Source organism: Tachysurus fulvidraco, chromosome 5 (assembly GCF_022655615.1).
Source record: "Tachysurus fulvidraco isolate hzauxx_2018 chromosome 5, HZAU_PFXX_2.0, whole genome shotgun sequence".
NCBI lineage: Eukaryota > Metazoa > Chordata > Actinopteri > Siluriformes > Bagridae > Tachysurus > Tachysurus fulvidraco.
In genome coordinates, this window is record NC_062522.1 from 15,992,069 (window position 1) to 16,016,769 (window position 24,701).

The 24,701-nt window shown below is 38.7% G+C and overlaps 1 protein-coding gene across 3 annotated transcripts in view; it reads left to right on the top strand.

Annotated features, from left to right (window-relative positions):
• The first annotated feature begins 4,204 nt into the window (after positions 1–4,204).
• The window catches only part of srgap3 (SLIT-ROBO Rho GTPase activating protein 3), a 108,289-nt gene continuing 87,792 nt past the window's right edge, over positions 4,205–24,701 (top strand). For all 3 annotated transcript variants that reach the window (XR_007140572.1, XM_027146632.2, XM_027146633.2), the window contains exon 1: positions 4,205–5,005. Coding sequence is in view for 2 of the 3 variants with exons in the window: in XM_027146632.2 (XP_027002433.1) it covers positions 4,939–5,005 (67 nt within the window). In the remaining variant the exon portion in view is untranslated. The remainder of the gene's footprint in view (positions 5,006–24,701) is intronic.

The window sequence follows — 24,701 nt, forward strand, 5'->3', positions numbered from 1 at the left end:
ATCTGGTTATAAGTAGCCCTATAACAGAACAGATTTGTTTTTAGTGGTCTTAATGAGAAATGACCAGAAACAATGATTAAAAGAATCACCCACAATGAGCTGTGAGGGCTCTAAGATCGAGCACCGCTTAAAAAAATAAGCATTACAAAAAGACACACGTGACAAAATAAAAGCCACAGAGCTCAGCTTTATCAGCTCCATGTGGTCAGGAGAGGTGCAGTAATGAGTTCACCAGATGTTCATGCTCTTTCTTGTATTATATTCAGCTGTTTACTTTAGTTTTTAGCTTTTAATCTAGTCCAGATTTAAATACTTATATCAATCAGATCAGATCAGGCAGAAATCAGATATTAATCAGATATCAATTCACACATTACATATAAAACATCACAATATTATAATATTGATTGTCAGGCAAACTACTGCCTTGTGGTGTGTGTGATGCATTTTTTTTATCCAATATAGTACAATGCACATAGGAAGACCTTATAAACATTTTTTATATAGATATATAAAGAATACAGTTTATTCACTAATTCTGGTTGATAAATAAATAACATTCTGACAGTAAATGAAAAGTGAGTATGCAATACAGAATATATTGAAGAGTCTTTTCACATCTAGTTTTATGTATTTGCTGTGACTGAAATCAGAAATCATAATGTGACACTTTTCTTTTGAAGGAAGTTAAAGTGCTTGAAACTCTCTAAAGAGTAAACTTTTCTTTACCAAAGATTTTGCCAGTGCAAACTTCACTGAATTATTCTGACATCTCTCATTCTGCAACATGATCGTCGTCCAGCTTCTCATTATATCTAAATCACATTTATTTACAGCTGTACTCTATCATTCTGGCAGGACTCCAGATGGTCTCATATCTCTGGCTCACATGGTGTCCCCCAGTGCTTTAGTCCTGTGATGGTCAAACTCAGTGCTCTCTCTCTCTCTCTCTCTCTCTCTCTCTCTCTCTCTCTCTCTCTCTCTCTCTCTCTCTCTCTCTCTCTCTCTCTCTCTCCTGCTCCCTCTTTTCAGACTAAAAGAATTGACTGAAAGGACATTCACAATGGGCCTTTGTCCCTTGAAAACACTGAAGTCATAGTTTCCCAGACTCTTTTCCTCTGAGATGCCTAGCAATGAGTAGAAGAGTGAAGGAAAGAGGAACTGGCAAACCATTTGCCATTGGAAAAAAGAGAAGATCCAGTGCATGCTTGTGCTAGGTTTATAATTGTACAATTATAAAAGTTGCAGCACAATCCATATAAACTCTTGCTGATTGAAGTTCTGGGTCATGACTCACAAGCATAATCAGCAGACCTCAGACTAACTGAATAATAATTTTACAATAAATCCTACTTCAAAAAGTATAAATCATTGCACTGGATTTATAGTAGGAAGCCTTCAGGGCACATCTTCAAGCAGAAGATGAAAGGGCTGCTCCCTGATGCATAATTCCTGAGCTATGCATTCATCTGGTCTGTCATTTTCATTCAAGTAATCGGCAGGTCAGCTCTTGTAGGAGAAATCTTTTTTTTTTTGACACTGCAGTACAAAGATGTCCGCATTATTCAGGAGGTGAGTAAAGCGTAACTCCAGTGGACAGCACGGGGGTGCGTGGGTGGGTGGTGTGTGTGTGATCTCTGATTATGCAATAACAATGATCCAGCTAAATCTCAGATTTTTACAGGAATTCAATGGCTTTTCTATGGTGCTGAATGGTATAATATTTTGCACAGAAGATAATATGTGGACAATAATACCTCATTTTTAACAGAGATAAAATGTAATGAAGTTGGGGCTGTGTGGTTATGTGGTTAGCATGTTTGCCCTACACCTTTGGGGATGGAGGTTCAATTCCTGCCACCGCTCTGCATGTATGAAGATTTTACTTTCTGTCTCGGCTTCTAGGGTTTCTTTCCAGCACTCTGGCTTCCTCCCTCAGCCCAGAGACATGCATGGTAGGCTGATGGCCATCTCTGAATTGTTCATAGTGTTTAAGTGGGTATGTCTGTGATTGTGATGGACTCCAGGCTTCTTACAATCATGCATTTGACAAGCTGTTCAGAAGATGGAGGAAAATTCAAGCTATAAATCTTTTTGTTTGATCACTAGCATGAGAATTTTTATGCTCTCTGGTTTTAAATATCAGGACGAACTTAACAAATACTACAAATGCAAAGCCATTGAACAAGTTATGCCTGAAACTAAGTCTGAAAAGAAAATGTGCAGGTAGAATAGGAAAAAATGTGCTAAAATGGCATTGTGAAAACGTATTTCTACATGTTGGTTCGTTAAGAAGGGATGTTCTTTAATCGTTTTTGATACGACTCACAGGATTAGTCATTATTTGTAGTTTGGGTGGAATCTCTTTCATTAACAATGCTTCATCTGCGTTGAGTCAGTAGCTAAGCTGATACATAGATAAAAGTATGTGCGAAGTCACTCATCTCATTGCAAACATTACCTTATTATACAATATGTTTCCTGACTCTTCCATTTGTCTTATAGGGGCAGTTGTAGGGCAGTTGTCTCATGGTCCATTTCACTAAGAGCTTTTCACCATTTTTCTGCTCCTGTTATCGCTACTGTTGTGGTGACAGATCTGTTCCTCTTGGAGAACTTTAAGTCTTTTCTGACAATAGCTGTCAGTGTGGAAACATTGTTTCTGAGCTCTGTTTACTGCAACTGATGTTTAATGTCCATCTGCAGGCTTGCTTGTGTAATGGAACAAGTTCATCACAAATTCTCTCAAAGCAGCCAGAAGGTATGCTGGAAAAAAAGCAGATCAACGAGGAAACTATGTTGTCAACTATACAACAATTATAAAACTTCTATATGCATTAAATACATTATTATCCATTTTTGTAATACTGTATTTTTTTATCCAAAATCTTTTTTGTGTAATAAAATGAATAATGAAAACAAGTAGGAATTTAAAACTTTAAAAATATAAAACATTATACCTTGAACAGTCCAACACAAATAAAAAAAAAAGAATTCCATTTAAATAGAAACTTTTAGAAAGATATATAATTTCCCCAGTCATTTTTAGAGGACAATATGTGTAATGTTTATTTTATGCAGTCATCTTTCCCTATGGTGGCACGGTGGCTTAGTGGTTAGCACGTTCGCCTCACACCTCCAGGGTGGGGGTTTCGATTCCCGCCTCCACCTTGTGTGTGTGGAGTTTGCATGTTCTCCCCGTGCCTCGGGGGTTTCCTCCGGGTACTCAGGTTTCCTCCCCTGGTCCAAAGACATGCATGGTAGGTTGATTGGCATCTTTGGACAATTGTCCGTAGTGTGTGATTGCGTGAGTGAATAAGATTGTGTGTGTGCCCTGCGATGGGTTGGCACTCCCGGTGTCCAGGGTGTATCCTGCCTTGATGCCTGATGACTCCTGAGATAGGCACAGGCTCCCCGTGACCCGGAAGTTCGGATAAGCAGTAGAAAATGAATGAATGAATCTTTCCCTATTCTATTTTTGGAGTCTTTGGAATAAAGTATCATTATCCTATTATAATATATATATATATATATATATATATATATATATATATATATATATATATATATATATATATATATATATTATAAAAAAATATATAAAATAATCAATAATATATAATATATAATAATCAATAATATATCATTTAAAATAATAAATATGTTACAATTTGAATTTGAATATTATTGGATTTTTTTATTTCTTATTTTTACACACTTTTGTACAAGAATAAACAAATCATCATCGTCCTCCTCCTACTACTAACAACAAGGCGAAAGTGTTGAGATTTTACACCATACCATTGAAGGTGCCAGCACATTTCCAGCATTTAGCAGACACCCTTTATTCTATACACCTGACCAATAGAGGGTTAAGGGCCTTACTCAGGGGCCCAGCAGTGACACCTTGGTGGTAGATCTGGGATTCAACCCATGACCTTCTGCTCAGTAATCAGACACGTTAACTACTAGGCTACCACATCCCCAGTAAGTTCATTGAGTCGCATGTAAGGAAACTTCTGTGTTAATGCCACAATGTAAAGAAACAGGCAAAAACAAACATACTGCTGAAAAGCATCCATTTATTTTCTTGCCAAAACAGAACGGTTCAGAGGTGTCAGCTCATAGCTGATTGGCTGGCTGAGCGAAGGGAGGGCGGGCTCTGTACAATGGGCGTGGTTTCTATTGGCGCTCTGCACGAGCCCATTCTTGTGAGGTTGGAGAGCGCGGAGCTGGATTGTGCGCTCGTGCCCTCTACTCTTCGGATACCGTGATTCTTTCTGCAGCATGGGTGGACATGGAAAGCACTGCCGTCTGTGTATTAACCTTTTCTTTTCATAAGTAGTGGAATTTGCGTTTTGTTTTGCTATTTTGGATGGCATCCTGAGCGAGGAGGAGCCCCTGTGTGCATGTGTGCGCGCGCGCGTGCGTGCATGCCTGTGTGTGTGTTTGCGCGCGCGTGTGTGTGTGTGTGCGCGTGCAGCAGCAAGAGCTTCATCCTCTCAGCGCCTGGTTTTAGCTCTTTGGCTATAGCTAAAGGAATGAGAAAGCGCAGGTGTGCAGAAGGGTGAGCTTAAATCTGCACTGTGGTTTTGGTCAAAACAGAGAGAGAGACAGAGAGACAAGAGACACACACACAGAGAGAGAGAGAGAGAGAGAGAGAGAGAGAGAGAGAGAGAGAGAGACACTCACAGAGAGATACAAGAGACACAGAGAGACAAGAGACACAGAGAGAGACACAGAGAGACAAGAGACACAGCGAGAGAGACACAGAGAGAGAGAGAGGGACAGAGAGAAAGGCTCAGTGTAACAGAAGACAGTAAAGTCTTGAAATCAAAAGTATAAGTAAAAACACTGCAAGCTGTGACCAGGGGCAGAAAGCGTCTGGTGCAACATCTCCACATCTCACTGGATCCTACGTGAAAAACCTCAGGAAAAATGTCATCCCAAGCAAAATACAAGAAGGACAAGGAGATCATTGGGGAATATGAAACGCAAGTTAAAGGTACGTGTCAGTCGCCTTGAAGTTTCATGCAGAAGCCACATTCGGTCTGAGATGTGTTATATTGTAATGGACTAAATCCTGGCTGCACAAACCCCCTGATCATGATCATGAATGCTTCTCTACATCAGTGGTGACTAGGCTAATCTCCTTTAGCCTTGATGTGGTGCTCTCTGCATTGAACCTGAACTGGGTAACGCCTCATCTCTGCTTGCAAATCCTCCCACACACTGCACTTTTTTCTCCTTATTTTATTTCTAAGTTACACTGCATTCGAATCACACAAATCTGTGATTTTGTGCAGTGCAATTCAGGGATTTTAGAGGAAAATTGAGGGAAGCAGAACTGCTACAAGGGCTGAAGGTTTACAGCCATGAACACGAAGATAAGCATATGGTTAATTGTCCATTTTGAGGGGTTTGGTGCCGTTGAATCGCTTCAGAAGCAGCCGGAGTGAAGGCTTTGTTGCTGGGTAGAAAGGAGTATTTCACTCTCCTTACACACAAATGGGTGTAACAGCGACTGTACACAGGGTCACTTTCTCCTTTTGTTTATAGAGTAACATTCAGCACTGAAATCTACACCGCAGTACAATGGTAGGAAATAAACCTAAAAGCTTTTATTTTCCTGAGACGCAGGGTGTAATGACTGTATACCAAAGCTTTTACCTTTTTTAGTGTGTATGTATCTAACACAATTGGCTCTAGGTTGTGACAGTGATGACCATAACACCTTTGTTGTGGTTTTCTTTTTCTGTCAGAAAAAAACAACACAGCACATATAAAAAATAGAAATACCTCCTACTGTAAATATTCCCTGTTGTGAATTACAGTACACACACGATCATGCTGCCGTACAGAGTGGTAGGATTTATTTCCAAAGCTGAATCACTGCTCTTATTTAGAAAACAATCAGCCCTTTGGCTAAATAGCTAAAAAAAAAATAGCTTATAATACAGCTATCTTCATTTTATACCTGGTTATCTGCAAATCCTTTTCAGCCATGAAAGTTGCAGCCTCACTCCGTTTACTCACAGTATTACCGAGTTTATACTAGTCCTGAATTTTCCTCAGCGCTTTAGCTTCCACCAGTTGTACTAGCCTGTGGCTCTACGGTATAATGAATGTGTATTCTACATTATATTACATGACTATTACATTACATTATATTATATGTACATTTGATTTTTCAAAAAATCCTCTAAGTTGTTAAATATTAGAAAATGAAACGATTGGATTGTGTGATATAGTTTAGTACCAAGCAGGGGGTCATTTTCCTTTTTCAATAATAACTATTATTAATGTATTAGTTACTGACATCATGCTTTATTTTTACTGTTTATAATTTAATGTTGTGTAAACATCTGCATCACAAAGTTGTCATTCCCTCACCTCATCCTTGCCGTGTCATGTTACCAGGAAGCTTTCTGTCATGAAGACTTTCCTGTGGCGGAAAACTCACTGACTGTGACAAAGCTCTGACTGCAAGACTCCTTCCTTAAATGTTAAATAAAGATCTTGATGCAGAAAATGAGCAATGGGTACACATTTTTCATTCTTAAATTCCAGCACATACGCGTATATCGTTAGGCTTTAAATTATGGCCAGTAAGAACCATGCTATTATGGAAAATTAATCAGCACCTTCTGACCAGTCAGACTTGAGAATTCAACACTCTGGTATGATAAACGCTAAACGCAGTCTGCTTAACAGCTCAGTTAAAAATGTCTTGAATCAAAGTGCAATATTAGGCTGTACAGTTGTCATACTGTCATTTTTATATTGGTCACCTTTAATTTTGTCTTTAAATACTTGGTATTAAATAATCTTTAAAACCATTCTTTAACGCAGTACTGAAAACGTGTCTAATGGTTGCAGCAGATCTCATTCCTCTCATCTCATCAGTTTCTTTAAGCGAGTGTGATGGATGGTATGGAAACCCACATCTTCATTTGCTCTGTATTGTTCTACACGTGATATTGTGTTTTAGTTCGTGTCTTAATTAACGTTTTAAACAGTCCTGTAATACGGTACTGAAAATGTGCCTGTTAGTTGAGGCAATTCTCAATTCAGCTATTCAGTTTTGTGAATGAACTAAACACAGACCTGACTGCGCTTACAGACACACTGCATTACACACACTGGCTCTAGCCATGTTCTAAGGATTATAGAGCTTTCCAATTGGATTTTAGCTTGAGTAGCATTTGATAAATGGCTTGTATTCCCTTTGGGACTTGTGTAGACAGCATGTATGTCAAGATATGAAACACAGACAGACCTAATCCACATTCTGAATTGCACTGCTGAATTTGACATTACACATATTTCTGTTGGTACATAAAATATACAATAAAGAGTGTTGACAGCAAGATACAGTGAATATGACAATACATTCATTTATGGGTTATAATTTAGGGAAGTCTCACTGTTGAACATGAGAGAAGTGTTCTGAGTGTTCTGTATCATAATGCCAAAGCATAAACATAGACAGGATTACTTAATTATGTGATAGGCAGCATAGGCTACAGTCAACTGCAGGTCAGAAAAGAAGTCTTTTTGTCTCAGTTGAGCCCCCAGATGCCAATATCCTTTATGTGGTTAAATGAAGCAGTGTCTTTGACGTCTTCTGTTCAACAGAGCCGGTCTGTCATGGGCCACTGACTTCTAAATCAGCATAGCACGATTGTTTAGAGTTAGCCACGGAGGCAGAACCAGAGCTTAAAGCAGTCTGTATTTGTGAAAATGATACCTCATCTTTAGGGATATTTCATACACGATGAGGAAGACGGATTTGCCTAGCAGATCCTTTATTTTGTAAATAGCCGTGTGAATTTCCCAGCATTCCTCTACTTGTTGTTTCCAAAATCTTCCTTCTGCCAGGCTCTCGTCATCTTCTTTAAGCATGTGTGATGGATGCTTGGACAACAAACACATCTTTATTTAATTCATGTTTTTGAAATGAAAAGTTTATTAAGGGAATTCACTTGAAAATGATGCAATGCGTTCTCTAAAGTTTAGTGACACAGCTTTCCAGTTTGATTGCAGATACACCAAAAATACAATATTAGGTTAGACAGTTGTCATATTATGAATGATTACACTACTCTCGCATTAATTTGGTGTACTAAATAGTTCAAAACAGTACTAAATGATCATTTAAAGCCCTAAGTGAAGCTCCAGAAATGTGCCCTGTATCAGTTTTCAGTTCACCTTCTTTAAGAAAGTGTGTTGGATCCAACAGACATCTTTATTTACCTGAATATCTTTCTAATATGTAATGCTTATCCCATGCTTAATATGAACAGCTTATTATTAACACAGAATTTCAACACACATGCTCTACAAATCCAGTACAATACTCCTGGGGAGCCATTGCGGTATTCACTGTTTGGAGAGACTTCAGAGCTGGTTTAAATTTCTCGAAGCAGCAGTACCAGCCAAACGAGGTTTGTCTTTAACTGGTGTAACAAAAAAAAGCTAGCAACACTTTTACCCACAAGATGAGGCCAGGTACAGGCTGTGCTTTTTAACTCTGGGGTTTTTAGAAATATTTGTGATTAATGTCAGCGTTGGTTGGAATGAAGTGAAAGTTGAAGACGAGTACAGACAGTGGGGGTGGAGGGGATGAAATGCATACTATAGATTGCATCACTTTTTTTCTAAACCTGCTGTGTACACAAGGCTACACTGTGTTTCTGTAAATGTATTATTGCTGGCCATCCAGTGTGCTGCACCAACTCTGTTTTGGTTGTCTAAAAAACTGTTGAGGCTACAAAATTGTAGCTAGCAGAATGTTAAAACTGGTATTGAGCTTAAGTGCTTGAACGCTGAACAGAGGGTTAGGGTTAGGGTTAGGGTTAGGGTTAGGGTTGAACAGAAAATGAACATATTTATAATTATTTAGCTAATAATTTAGACTGTTTATATGTTTTACTACAGGGGCTTGGTGGTTTAGTGGTTTGCAGGTTTGCCACACACCTAGGGGGTTGTAGGGGTTTGAGTCCAATACCAAGGTATCCTTCGGGTCACCTGGTTTCCTCGCTAGTTCAAAGGCATGTAGGCTGATTGCCATCTCTAAATTGTGCTGAATGTGTGATTGTTCCTTGTGATGGCTTGGGATCCTGTCCAGGGCATCACCTGCCTTGTGCCCATGGTCCCTTGTGGTAGACTCTGGGTTCCACATAGCACTGTGTAGGATAAACGGTACAGAAACGTATGAAAGGTTTAACTACAAGGTTATGGTCATAGTTATATGACCTCTGCACTTTATTTTACTTCATCTTCTTCAGTGTATCACATACCTCAGATCAGCTGTCGTTTGTACAAGCTAGTTAATCTACCTACTAAAGGCCAGATTGGTTGGCATTTGGTAGTTACACCAGTAAGTGAATTTGTCTTTTTGTGTCCGATAGATCCCACTAAACAAATCACTGTGAGGCACAAATCCAGTGAGTAGCAATGTTAGACCGCATCACTATGCAACATATAAAGTCATGTTAAATCATTGCCTAATCACCACAGTTAACATTTCATCTCAGTCTCTGTGTTGATGATGACGATTTTGGATGTAATAGCTCTGATAGTTCCATTTATCCTCTGCTTGTCAATTAACTTGCATGCGTTGTTGGACATATGAACATTAAATTATACAGTTAGCATCAGTGCGCGCAAATGGTGCCCAGTTCCTGTTTAATTAAGAAATGTTCCACATGAGACAGGGGGAAGATAAGGGAGCAGTGTGCTAATAGTAATCCAATGCAGATTCAGCCTCAGCTGTTTTGTTCACAGCGTGCTCGTCAACCATAATTGGAGAGCTTTTCTAAATCTGGATAGATCCAGAGGCTCTCTATATCAAATTTTTGCTAGAATGTGAGAAATACAGAAAATTTCTTTTTGAGGGATGATGGTGATGAAAATCAGGGACTGTCCTTGGCAAGTATGCATGAAGGTTTGCCTGGTTGCAAACTGTGGCTGTTTCAGGACTCCGACTGATAATGAATGACTTATCTTTAAACGACTTATCATACAGAGTGATTGCGAATTTGCTGGGTTTGCATGTGCAAGAGTCAGCAGTAGAGCTCTTCGCCTCACGCCCGTCTAAATGATGAAGCATTCCCAGCACTGCTATTCACAGGGACATTCAACTCTGTAATGCAAAAAAACGATTAGGACTGGAACTGTTGAATATATTTAGCACAAAACAATGCTATTTAAGTATTGGTGTTCTCACGGTACCATTGATTTTGAACTATATATTTGGGCAAGTTTAGCTGCAAAACCAATTTGAATATTGGAAAATGCTGTGTCATTGCTTTGTCTACAGCCAGTAGTAGATCAGCAGCTACAATTCCTGTACGTCCAGATGTACTGGTTTCTAAAGAAAACCACACACCTTATTGTACAAATAGCCATTGGTCTGTTTCAGAATTTTAATTCTGCATTGAGACAGCTGAATTAAGTTTAATCAGTGTATAGAAGTATTATCTTTGCTGAACCGCTGAGAGAAAATTGCAAGTAATTTAAATGTGTTTATATTTTGTGGCTTGCGCAACATTGACTTTTTTAAGTTTTAAAAAGGTTTTAACTTTAAATTAAGAAAGATTAAATGATTTAAATGTCATTATTGGTTTACATAAATAACTTCCATCATGTTTTAAGAATTACAATTCAAGTGTTGACTGTAAATTTTTAAGTCAAGTATATGTCTTTTTGAACAAAACATTTGTGGATTGTCATTTCAGTTATTGTTGCTAGCTTGTTCTTCCCCAAGAGACACAGCAGATTTACTAACTGCTCTGTCACAGGGCAGCTGAACACACTTGGAGGAGAGCACTGCCTGCCATAGGGAATGTTAGCCCAGAAGATTCTTGCAATCCACTAGTCTTTCAAACAACAGGTAGAAAAGTCATTCTTGTGCCAGTTATGTGTTGCTAAGCTCTTGGCATTGGAAGGCTATGGAATTGTTAGGATTCACCAACAATGGAGCCAATATTTTTTCAATTATTTGCAAACTTGGGAGTACGGCTGGTTAATATAGCTAATGTGATATACAGATTGATGAGATCAGCCTTAAGAGTTAAACCACCTAACTAATATTGTATAAGCCCCTTGTGCCACTATAACCTTTTTACAGTCAGAAAACACTTTGCTTAATGTGTCTAGTGTGTCAGGGGTGTGAAGTGTGTTGCTAAACTGTGAAACACTTTAAGCATAGCTGTATACCATATGAAAACTTTTGGTTTGTGAAAGTCAGTAAGACATACAGTAAGTGAATTTCTCTTTTGGTTTCCGATATATCCCATTAAACAAAACACAGAATCCAGTGTGTTAAGGCACACCACACTTAATAAAAAACAGTGAGCAGCAAAGTTAGACTCTTCGATGTGGTAGCTCAGTGGTTAAGGTGTTCGACTACTGATTGGAAGGTTATGGGTTTGAATCCCAGGTCCACAAAGCTGACACTGCTGTGCCCCTGAGCAAGGCCTTTAACCCTCAATTTTCAGTTGTATAAATTGAAATAAAAATGTAAGTCACTCTGGATAAGGGTACTGTAAATGTAGACCATGTAAAATTTAAAATCAAGTTAAATCATTGCCTAATCACCACAGTCAACATGTCCTGCTCTAAAAAGATGATGATTTTGGATGTAATATCTCTGATAGTTCCATTTATCCTCTGCTTGTCAATCAACTTGCATGTGTTGTTGGGCATATGAACATAAATTATGCCGTTAGCATCAGTGCATGCAAATGGTGCCCAGTTCCTCTGAAAGTGTGCTGTGGTATCTGGTTTTAAGGTGTTGGCAGCAGCTCCTTCAAATCCTGTAAGGTGTGAGGTGGAGCCTTCATGGATTGTCCAGCACATCCAACAGATGCTTGATCGGATTGAGGTCCGAATATGTAGGCAAATTCAAGCAATTTTTGCATTGCGGCAGGGAGAATTATCCTCTGTAAGAGGCCACTGCCATTAGTGAATACTGCTGGTAGGTAATACATAACAAAATAACATCCACATGAATGCCAGGACCCAAAGATTTCCAGCAGAACATTTCCCAGAGTATTAAACCGCCTCTGCCAGCTTGCCTTCTTACCATAGTAGATCCTGGTGCCATCTCTTCCATCCACATGTAAAAGAAAACTTGATTTATCAGACCAGGCCACCTTCTTCCATTGCTCCATGGTCCAGTTCTGATTGTAGGTATAATATTGCAGATATTGTAGGTGGTGGACATGAGTCAGCATGGGTACTCTGACCGCTCTGCTGCTACACAACCACATACACAACAAGCTGTGATGTTCTGATATCTTTCTGTCATAGCCAGCTTTTCAGAAATTTGTGCTACACTAGCTCTTCTGAGGGATCAGTCCAGACTGCTAGCATGCATCACTGAGTCTAGATCACCCATGATTTTGTTTTCGTTGTCTTTCCTCAGAACGCTTTTGGTAGGTACTAACTCCACTGCATGCTGGGAACACCCAACAAGACCTGCTGTTTTGGAGATGCTCAGACCTAGTCATTACTCCATCACTGTTTGGCCCTTATCAGAGTTGCTAAGATTCACACACTTAACCTTTTTTCTGCATCAATCACATCAGCATTGGGAACTGACTGTCTATCTAATAATTCATCTAAGCCTTTTATTTTTTTTCCACCAGAATCAAAGCTGACTAAAATGGCCCCCAGGATTCACACCATCAAACAAGACATTTTACTGCCATAATATGCATTAAAATGGGTTTCTTCAGCCAAAATTTTTTTTGACAAGAAGAAAAGCATTTCCTCTATTTTAGGCTAAAGGTGTACAGGAGATTGACAGAATGTTACCCAATTTGCTGAACAGCTTTCATTATGTGTTGCTGATGCATTTGCAGGGACATTTTTGTAAACCATGTGCTTCAGTCATTACTCCTTGACAGATTGATGCTTTCTCATATTATTCACAAACACACTCACTGCAGATAGCGCAGCCATAGATAAGTGGATGTCTTCTATAGTATAGAAATTACCATCATGTAAATATGATCCATATGTCTTACCAAAAAAAAAAAAAAAGAATTGTTTAACAATATTCATTGTCAGATTCACTCTTTAAACTGGATTTTACATTAAAATCTGCCATTTAGGACTTTTCTTTATTTAAATATTCATTCGTATGATTAAACCAATGTTTTCCCAAGACTACTACTACTCAGGCAGCATCTGGTTTCACCTGTTTAATCAGTTAATCTTCACTTTTAGTAGACTAGGTGTAGCATCTGCTTGGTTGGACTGAAGCCCCGCGTCCACGCCGGTGTTTTCCCGGGTAAAGATCGGACGGCTCTGCTCTAAAGCGTTCATGTCCAGTGCACAAAATAAACAATAATGTAATTATTTTTCATTGCTTGTACAGTTCAGTTGCTTCAAATCTCAACAGTTGTTGTTATTTTACACCCCTGCCTACACCTCACACTTTCTGCCATTGTCTTGCAAAGTGCTGGATTCTGTTGAATTTCTCATCTCAGACACGTCTATTCCTGCAAAATCTGGCAAAATTGTAAGCGTGAACAACACATAAGTAATTTTAATAATCTGAACAGGCTGCCAAGAAAATCAACTTAAGCTCTTGCTCTGAAATGTAAATCTGATTGCTCAAAGCACTTCGGGTGGTCTAGCCACTTTTGACAAATGAAAACACTTCCTAAAAAGTGACTCACATGCTCCTAAAATTGATGCTTAAGAACATCATTAAAAATCATTATTCTTGATATTTATTCACCAAACAACTGAAAATACAGAACAATATCAGAAGCTAATGTTCTGAAATAATGATTCAGAACTGATTCTGTTTTGAATATTAACACACATAGATATCAGATTTCAGTTTGTCTGTGTAAAGGTGTAAATAGGGGATGTGGTAGCCTAGTGCTGGGCCCCTGAGCAAGGCCCTTAACCCTCAAGTGCATTTCAGAAATGAAATGAAATGGTCAGCTGTAAATAATCTGGAATATGTGAATTTCTATGTACATTTCTGTTCTTTATACAACTGGGTGACTGTCTGCTATTATAAGCTACATCCTTTGATTGGATTTGACTTCATTCATGTCAATTTGGATTAAATCATCTGCCATGTAATAAATGCAAATTATGTGTAAACATAGTGAGATGAAATGTCCACGTAGAAAATCCTAACTTTTTGTTACTTCTGCTAAACATTCTAGAGATAGCACCAGGGAGGGATCCTGAGAAAGGGTGGGATCCTGATGAGTTGATGGATCATGGACTCTGGAGATGAGTGCCAGAAAGTGGGCCCCTAGAGGAATGGTGTAGAGGGGGGACATGGCTCACCTCTGTCCAAGCTGTTCAACTGCTACACAACCTTATTTGCATTTAAATAGAGAGGCTCTGCGTGGAAAAGGAGCCAGGCCTTTAGAATTGGACTGTCTTTAGCCTTTGCTCTTATGCTGCACAGTGAGGGAAGAGCAAGCTTGGAGAGAGCTGCTTCCTGCTTGTCTGCATTCTCCATTTCAGCCTTGTCATATTCAGAGGCAGTGAAAAGACTGTATTATGTAATGGGTCAGGATTTGGCCAGGAGCACTGCCGGCCTCCCGCAGTCAGTGTTAGAACAGGCAGGGAGGCTCCCAGACGGCTCTTCTATCGTTTATTTATTTATTTATTTATTTATTTATTTTACTAGTAGCAATTTTCTTTGCTAATGGTAGGGGACTTGCACTCGTTCTGCATGCATGCAGCAAAGCGATTTTTATTGCATGTAACGTATTTCATCAAATATGGCTTTACTAGACATTTTGAAGTAACCTATGTAATCGTATTTACTGGCAGGATTACCGTATATTAGAGTGTAGGATCTTTTTCTTCTAAGCCTACACCAGGGATAAAGGCACATTGCAGTGTCTTAATCCGAAATAAACTACTCATGTCTGTGGCCCTATGGTGTAGATCACGTGGCGATGTCGCCTCTTTGAGCGACTGAGTTCTATTAGATTTGTCTGTTATTTATCCCCCATTGTTCTCCTCAGTTCTCTGCGGCAGGGAAGAGCAGGTCATCTGTGCTCTTGGCACTGTGCCTCGGTGCCGGCCATCCCTTTACCAACCAGAGCCACGACTGCATCGCACTGTCGCCTCAGTACCTCTCAGCTCCTAAGAGTATGCACGCTCTGTGTTTTAGGTTCACGTGCTTGGTTGGTTTTTAAAACGAATGTTAGTCCATTGTGTACATATAAAGCAACTATAGCATGTTTGTGTGATAGTGGAAATATATAGAGGATCTTAAACTGGCCTTTAGTTTATAAAGGAAAAAGGGTAAAAGAGATGGACCTGGAAGGACCTCATTAAAATTGTGCTATTTGCTTCAGGGCAATGGGAGGTCTGGTTTGTCTCGTTTGCTTTTCTTCCTTTCCTGAAGACCGTCAGAAAGCGAATTTGGAGCCAGACCAAATTGTGATGGAAAATGTGATGACAGAAGAGTTGCACGGGGACTGGCGATATGTTTTCAGCATATTGAAATGTTATTGCCTTTGTACAGAGTTGAAACGCGTCCTTTTCTCATGCGGTGTAATGCAAGGGTTTACAATTTAAATAGATTTTTACATGTAAACATTAAAAAGCTCTGGTCCTAGTCATGATTTAATTGCACTGCAGTATCACAGATGTCTGACTAAGGTTTTTTTGGGCTATAAGGTAGTTATTTAGCAGCAACAACGATGAAAAATACAAGAATCCTGGAATCCTGAACTCCATGAATGCACTTATTGTCTCATGTTTGGATCCTTTAACATGTTACGCCGTCTTTGAGCTACTGTTGCATCGGTCAGCTTTATGGTCTGGTCTTCAACAGCGGACATTTGAGGACATTGTCGGCAAGGAATAAGTGTTGGGTCTATGGTGAACTTGGAAATTGTCCTGACCTATTAGTTTCCAGGAACTCTCGGTTGCTTAATTCCACTCAAATACAAACTCTTGTAGAAAGGACATTATTTATATTTACATTATTTACTGTCCCATTATTACCCAAATGAGGATGGGTTCCCTTCTGAGCCCGCTTCCTCTCAAGGTTTCTTCTTCAGGTCATCTCAGGGAGTTTGTCCTTGACACCGGCTTGTTCATTCGGGAAAATTGTTAGGGATATATAGTAACTTAATTTTAAACGGGTTTAATGGTTAAAGGCTTTGCTCAAAGAGTACAGCAGTGGCAGACTGATGATCACAGGATATTGACTCAGAACCTTCTGACCAGTAATTCAACATCTGAAACACTAAGCTACCACTTCCCCCTGTTCCCTTTAACCAGTTGGGTTTTAACCAATGAGAAGTGTTAACAGTATGCACTTCTTGGGCAGTTTAAGTTCAGAATGTCAGGTGTTCATGCAACAGCACTGCAAAGTTGGGACCTTGAGCAAAGACCTTTGCTCCAAGGGCGGTGTAGCATAACTGACCATGTGGTCTGACCCCAACTTCCTAACAAACCGGGATATGAGAAGAAAAGAATTTCACTGTGTTGTGTGTGTGTGTGTGTGTGTGTGTGTGTGTGTGTGTGTGTGTGTGTGTGTGTGTGTGTGTGTATACTGTATTTATAAAGAGCTATTGTTAAAACAACTCTGATACTCTATTTGCATTAAAGAAACACAGAAACCTGACAAAAATAAAGACCACATATCACTCACAACATTTTAGTCTGATTTTAGCAGCAAGTTCAAATCAGTGTTCAGTCCCTCTAGGAGATTGTTTAGGATTATTGTGTCCAAAAATGATTGACTTTGCTGCAGCTTTTTTTTTTTTTTTTTTTTTTTGGAATGAATCTTGCAGAGATTTCTGTGCATTTTTGCAGGCAATTATTGAATTAGTGAAACTGCAAGCACATATTCTTCTTTTTAGAGAAGACACTCTCGTGAGTGTTAAGCAACTTTAGAGTGATATACAAACATAGAATACAAATGAGATAGGGATAAATATTAATTCGGTTTTAAACTAACATTAATCCCTAACGAGCAAGACTGAGGCAGTGCTGGTAAGGAAAAACTCCATGGGATGATATGAGGAAGAAATCTTGAGAAGGAACCGGGCTCAGAAAGGAACCCATTCTCATTTGGGTGACACTGGACAGTAAATAATGTAATGACGACACATGATGCCAAAAATTCTGTTTGATATTGTCTTGTTGAGCTGCTTCTGGTATTTGGGTCTAAAATCATTCTCATACATAAGAGTCTGGTCTTTTACGACTGAAAAGAGCATTGCCAAGATGTTTGTGAAGTGGACAGACTTTACTGGAAATACTTTGGTATATCATGAGGTGATACGATGGCACTACACATATAGATGTTTTTTTTTATGTCTACTCTCTTAAGCCAGACATCCAGCATTTCTAGATTTAGCATATTGGAAATTTGGGCTTGATGAACATTAGCCCCCTTGTTTGTTGTGCTATTTGAGATTATATTGTTTCTTCACAGGATTTACTTTAAACCAAACTCTGCTGACTTTTTAAAGATGTGATTTTACAGTCTATTGACTGTTCATTGCCTTTGGTGTTCAAAAGTGCATGAAAGTGTGCATGGCAAAACGTACAGAGAACCAATCAGACTGCAGCCTTAAACATTCGGAAGATTGCGGCCAAATACAAGTACAAAAGAAAGATCTAAACTTTAGATTAGCTGGTGATCATTTGGGTTGCTGGTAAAAAACATACATCCTGTATTGCAGTCTGAGTGTCTTTTACTGTTTATTTCACAGGAAGTGAATAATAATTTATGATTCTTCCAGTTCAGTGTGCATGGGTTAGCCATCCAGTCTGACTGTGTTAAGGTTATCACTTTTCTAACTTCTCATTTCCTGAATTTAGATCAAATTATTTTGTAGCCACCGTTTAGCGGTGTTCTTCATGCACCCTGAAACAAATACACTGCATTACAGAGAACCCTGGTGCTCGTATCTTACTGCGATAAAAGTGTGCTGGTGGAAATGTGTTGTTTTTGTCTAAATATCTATGTAACCCTGAGAAACTGGTGGTAGTGTGGGTGGTGTGGGAGGTGTGGGTCCATGCTGTCTCGTCCCATGGGCTTCTGAGCTGTTTATCCGTGCTTGTTAATAATCCTCGACTGTAGCGGTTTTGATACCAAATAATGATGTTTACGGATTTAGCCGGCGCTTTAAAGCCCGCATATAAACAATGGCTTTAATCCAGACATGTGCAGACTATGTTTAATGTCCTTCCAATACGGTTCTGTTTTGAATTATCGTAATGCGTGCATCTGGGAAAACACAACGGTTTTCAGAGGTACGTAAGCCAAATGCAGAGTGCTGTACGGGTTCCCCCCAAGACCTTTCCAGCTGCTAATTTGAAATCAGTTCAACAGGAATGTCATAGCAAGCCAAGTGACACAACAGGAAGAGTGATTTAAGCTTTAGGACTCATAATAGTGTAGACTAGTGTTTCAACAGAGAGAACCAACGACCGCACGGCATTGTTCCGTCTTTTATAACGTTCACAACAACTCTTGTGAACTCTCGAACGAGTATCACTGCAGGTTTAATCCGCTCCCATGAAGTGCTTAGATTTCAGAGAGAACTAAAGGTCATAGACGAAACAATAGTTTCTGCCATTTCTCGTCTGTTTGGTTGATGAATTGTTGAGAATTGAATGTCATTGAAATCTGAACTGTAATGTAACGTAAACACTTTGAAGCCTTTCACTGAAAAAGGATTGGTAGGGAAACAAAAGAAAGCATTCTTCTATTGCTAATCTAAAGCAGTGGTTACTTTTCAGCCGTGCTGATCAGACTTTAGACTTCCACTCAAGCCTACAGAATGTCAGCGTCAGCAGAGACTCTTACGGGCACTAATTTGAAACACAGTGACTGAAACAATGAACGTTGGAGCGTGTAGATGAGGAAGGCGTGTCGTCTCACCGTTACTGCAGCACCGAATTACATACTATTCACAGGAAGAGAGATCTAAATAAAGGAATAAAAGGATGTCATGCCACTTTTTTTCATGTAGGCTGAGTGATTTGAGACAATCATGCTTGCTCAGCTGGGAGAGCAGCATTTGCAGATGGAGAAGAAAAGAGTGCGAGACTGAAGTGGGCTGGTCGCTTTGTGGTTTGAGTGCAAGACTGCTGTGGCTCTCAGACACGATGTAGGCTACGAGCTTGTCTTCCTTTTCTTGTGTTTTCTTGTAGTCTTTTTGATAAAGTCTGGTTAATCTTTTGTGCCACATAAGAATGTGGAATTGTAGATTGTTTATAAAGTCTTACAGTTAGATTAGATGGTTTTACTTCCTTCATAATCACAGTGAATATTGTATTATTATTATTATTATTATTATTATTATTATTATTATTATTATTATTATTATTGTTATTATTACATTTTATTTGTATAGCAATTTTAACAGTGGATATTTTCACGAAGTAGCTTTATAGAGATATACACAAAATCTATAAATGTTGCTGTTGAGAATGCTAGTTAATGAATGAATAAATGAATTAATCTATTTATTTATTTATTTATTTATTTATTTATTTATTTATTTAGGTGACAGTGAGGCAATATATTTATTAATACAGTAAATGTTACATAAGTGAAACTACTGCTTTATAACTGAATACTCCCACTCTCAGTTTGTATTTTTTCATAATTTATTCATCCAAACCATTTTATTTGCAAAATGTACAAACTATTAAAGTTATGGCCCGGAGTCAGTAGTGTAGCTGCTGCTGCGACATTATCTGTTCGAAATCCAGTAAAATTGCTATCAATTTTACAGAAGATCATGACATTTTTTTATCCCCTTAAATCGCAAATTCAATGAAATCATTGACTTTCTGATTTTGAAAACGAAAAATGGAGGCCAGAATTGAAAAGCTGTTGCGATATATAATCTAAGCCATAAGTGTTTAGCTGGCTTGCATTCTTGTTGTATGTGTAGTAATGTATAAATTCTTATCAGTGTGGACAAATGGTTTGTAAGAGGATCAAAGAGAGAAATCTACTGTATATGTGATGTAACATCAGTGTGATCGTCTGCAGCACTCACCTCTCTACCACATACTCACAACAGCAGTTCACACCTCTGTCCCACAGTGTCAGTCAGTCTCATGATATTACTGGTGTGAATCACACAGTCATCTGGACGAGGAAGCAACTCGCCTAGACTATACAGTACTAATGTAAGACTTTCAGTATGACCTCCATCACTGAAAAACATCACAGATATATCTGCTCTGCTGGAGGTTATTCCCACTGCTCCGACCGCGCTATTCATTTTGCTAAAGAAGCTGCTGATAAATACACTTACTGAGAAGAGATATATTTAAATTCTGATGGCACGACAAGAAGACATTTAGTTTGTACCATGATGAGAATCAGTTTGACAGAAAAGATGACAGAATGAAACCAGGAGCAGAAAATTATTTCACCATGCTAAGAAGAAAAAAACGTATGATGCCTGACATATGATTGGATAAGAAATAAAAATCTAGATATTTCTTGAGACTCTAAAACAAACTGTGACATTTTACATCCTGAGGCATCACCCAGCACTTCACCATCTTCCAAAGGAGATTAGATTAAAACGTTTTGAATGAATTATCTGATTAGATGCCGCCATACAATCCAGTCATAAAAACCCTCTTTTTTTTACACAATCTTTTGGGCCCGAGCAACGATGGTGCGAAGCCCTATTGTTTTTGCTTGGGTTTAATATTTATTCATTCATTCGTTCGTTCGTTCGTTCGTTCGTTCGTTCGTTCGTTCGTTCGTTTATTTATTTATTTATTTATTTATTTATTTATTAGGGCCCGAGCACCGATGGTGCGAAGCCCTATTGTTTTTGCTTGGGTTTATTTATTTGTTTGTTTGTTTGTTTGTTTGTTTGTTTGTTTGCTTGTTTATTTTTGCACACATTGGCCAATTGGGGTCCCTTAACATGCTCGAAAACTCTTGAAATTTGGCACGCACGTCAGAGTTGGGCGACGCTAGGCTCGGGCAAAGGCTGGAATAGTGATAAAAGTGCTTGCAGCTATATTAGTGATAAATAGTGCTTGCAGCTGTATTTGTCTTTATTTTCTCTTAAACTGCAGCTTTTTGCCAGTGATTACAGTTTTAAAACATATTCACCAGCCACATGCTGTAATCCTTTAACCGTTTATCGTTAAAATTAAAAAGATTAATTGATAGTTTAATGTTGTAAAATGGCCACGATACAAGCTAATTCCTGTTATCACATATGTTAGAACAGCCATGACAGTTTGCTCAGCTGCTGCTTTTTTATAGTTTATAACTATAAAACTTTTATAGTGTATAACTTAGAACTTCTCTAGTTTATATAACTATTTATAGTCAGAGTTTAATTTATAGTTTAATGGTATAATGTTATAATTAATGTTGCAGAATGTCCAGGATTCAATCTAATTCCTGTTTCACTCTTGAAGTTAATAAGAAAAAGTGAGACCTGAAAAAACACAAATTTTTCGGATTCGGAAGACTTTCAGATGGTGGAAAAATGACCGACCATGTTTGAAAGAAATTTTACCCTAATAATTGCTCCATACCAACATGTTTTTAATCTGTTTATTATCAGCCTTATGAAGCTCATTAGCACTGCTAGTAAAACTGCATATATCAGTTTGTATAGATTATTCACAGCATATGTGCTATATTTTTTAGATTTCTTGTAACCTATGCGTATTTTCAGCCGCTCCGTCCCATGTTTCTCGATTTTCCTCAACATATTTGCATTAAAGTAAAGAAATCGACATCTTCATTCGTACAGTTTGGTCTGATACGCTACATATTTCTATCAGCCGCATAATGTCGTTTATTTTCTGACGAAAACACTAAAATAGACACTTAGTCTTTTTTAGTCAAGGTAAAAGTATCAGTTTAAAGATTAAGAAAATTTTCCAGAGACATTTTTGTTGAATAAATTAATCAATGACTTGTATAAATTAGAGAAACTAAGCGAAGCAGTGTGTTAGAGGCTTAGCTTTGGCTTGGCTGTTAGCTCACATTGTGCTACATTCTCTCCTCCTCCTTCCTGCACTTGGGGCAGTGAGAGAAGACTAATCCTCATGAATTATTGATGAAACTATTAGGATATTTTTCCCCAGTCACTGGTAATGTGTGTTGTAGTGAGATAGTGCTAAGCTTTGGAAATATGCTGTTTTGTAGGTTCGCTGATTTTACAATCTTTGTAGACTATCTCAACTTTCAGATTCTCGTAAGTTACAGTATACAAGTGAATGATGGCTGTTTTGAATGGACATGGACATGGACATGGACAGAAGTAAATCCAAAACCACTCTGTTCACCATGACCTCACAGGTGAGAAGAGAGTTAAGGAGGCTTAAAAGGAAAACGGGAGTCTTTTTAAAAGCGCCCTGTTTTTAACGTCATCTGTTTAACATATTGCTAACACTACAGTTGTCTAACATATAAGAAAACCTTTTGTGATGATCTGGGGCCTAAACCTACACAGGGTTAGAGCTCTAATCAGAAAATAAAATAAACAGACAGAAAACCCTTACAGTGTTTACGTGTTAAAACAATATAATACTCTTGGGAGTTTGCTTAAATGTTTTGGGAAAGTCTGTGATATAGATAGATATTTGGCTTAGCCTTGGCTTACACTGCATTAAGACATTCGTAGACTACCTACTACTGTACCTACAGTCTGGTTAAAATGGGCATGGACTACTTTCACATGGAATAGGGCGAGAATGATATTCTGTGAATTCCTCTCGTGTCTGTAATCGAGTCCAGGCCACTTTGTTGGAAGAGAAGCTCAGATAATGGTTTATCACACCATGACACTGCAGTTAGTCGGCCTTTCCAGCTGCGCCGCAGACACCGTAGCATGCTGCAGAGAATTGTTCTGTCACTTGTCTTGTTTTCTGTCCACATCAGACTGATGGTTATGCTGCCTTCAGAAATACTTTGACAATTCTGTAATGACAGGTAAAGGAAGGAAGGAAGAAACGTACCCGACTCTGACAGAGTAATGAGAAGCAACTCCGGCTCTGTTGCAGTGAGACAAAATAGCTGGGGGTGGACTTCAGATGCAATAACACATCACCACCTCCGTTTTCCATTCATGATGTACGGGTGGAGTCGACGTAATCATACCATCATCCTTCTTGGAGAGCAGATTAATGATATCAGGAACTGGGAGGACAAGACAGACCTGTTCACTCAGACCTGCTGGAAACTGTTGTAGCTCCATGCCAGTTCACACTTAATGGCTGTGCTGTGCTTTGCAGTTGTACACTGGTGCAGGAATATGGGTGATGAAGAGGACATGTTTAACACCTTGAACACTACAAAGTCCTCGACAACTCCGCTCATCCACTACACAGTGTACAGCTCAGCAGTATTATCACTGGTTTATTATTCGAGTGTATTAGAATTAGTGAGTCAGTGAATACTGAAATCTGACTTTCACACTGCACGTTTAATACCGGAATATATAAGTTGTGAATACATGAGGCCATCCTTAAAAATATTTCATATATAGTTTCAATGTAAAAAAAAAATATATACAATTTTGGTGATGGTGATTACGTAGGTATGACTTTAAACAAATTAGCATATCGTGACATCACTGACTGAGTCTTCAACCCGTGCCTTCGGGCGCATCATTGCAAGCCTCATTTTGATGCTGGGCACAGGTTTTCCAGAACTTCTTGCCAAGTTAAAGCGGTGTGGAGCTGTTTTAATGAATTTTTTAGCTGTATTATGGTGCTCGAACCTGTATGACTTTGAACAGTGACTGCAAACATTTTGTTTACTGCAGCCGCAGCCATCATTACCAAGCACGAACCGTTGACTCTGACATTGAATGAGAGTATGAGACGAAGCGAACGCATATAGTGTAAACATAGATGACATCACGAGTTTTTATTTAAAAGAAAGAACGTAGCCTTCGTTTGTATGTAGGCCTAGGCAATATATATTTACAATACTTACTAAAATATAATTAATATTATTTTATTGCTTTTGTATTAGTTGTTTGAAGAGTCGGTCTTAACGCAAATTTACAACCGGCAAGTCGGTCGGACTTAAAGCAAAAAAAAAAAATAATAATTTTTTTGTGGTCCTAAATTGGCAGGGTCAGTCGGGTTACGGCAAACAAGAATATTTTTAAGGATGGGCTGAGTTGGAATATATCAGTCGGATATAGTCAGTTGGAGTTATCAGTGAAAAATACTTCTTCTACCACCGGATATCTAATACTAACCAGTTGAATGGGAAGATGTTCCACTTGGGGGATGCTCCCTTTGTTTCCTCACACCTTGGGGTTAGAGGGTTGATTGATTCCAACCACCAACCCTGTGTTCATGGAGTTTGCGTGTTCTCCCTGTTTTTTTCTGAGCTTCCTCCGGGGTACTTTGGTTTCTTCCGCCGGTCCAATAACATGCAAACTGTAAGGTGACTAGCATTTCTAATATTGTCTGTAGTGTGTGAATATTTGTGCGATTGGGCATTGGGTTGGTTTAGCACACTGTCTAGGTGTCCCGTGCCTTGAGAACCCCTGGGAGATTACTTTGTGCATATACAATATTTGCAGTATATTTTTTGTATATTTGTAACTTACTGTTATAATAACTTCCACTCTTCTGGGAAGGCTTTTTACTAGAATTTAGGCTTTAAACCTGATTTTTTTAAACTAACATCAATGTCAAAAATGTACCAGTGAGGTCACTAA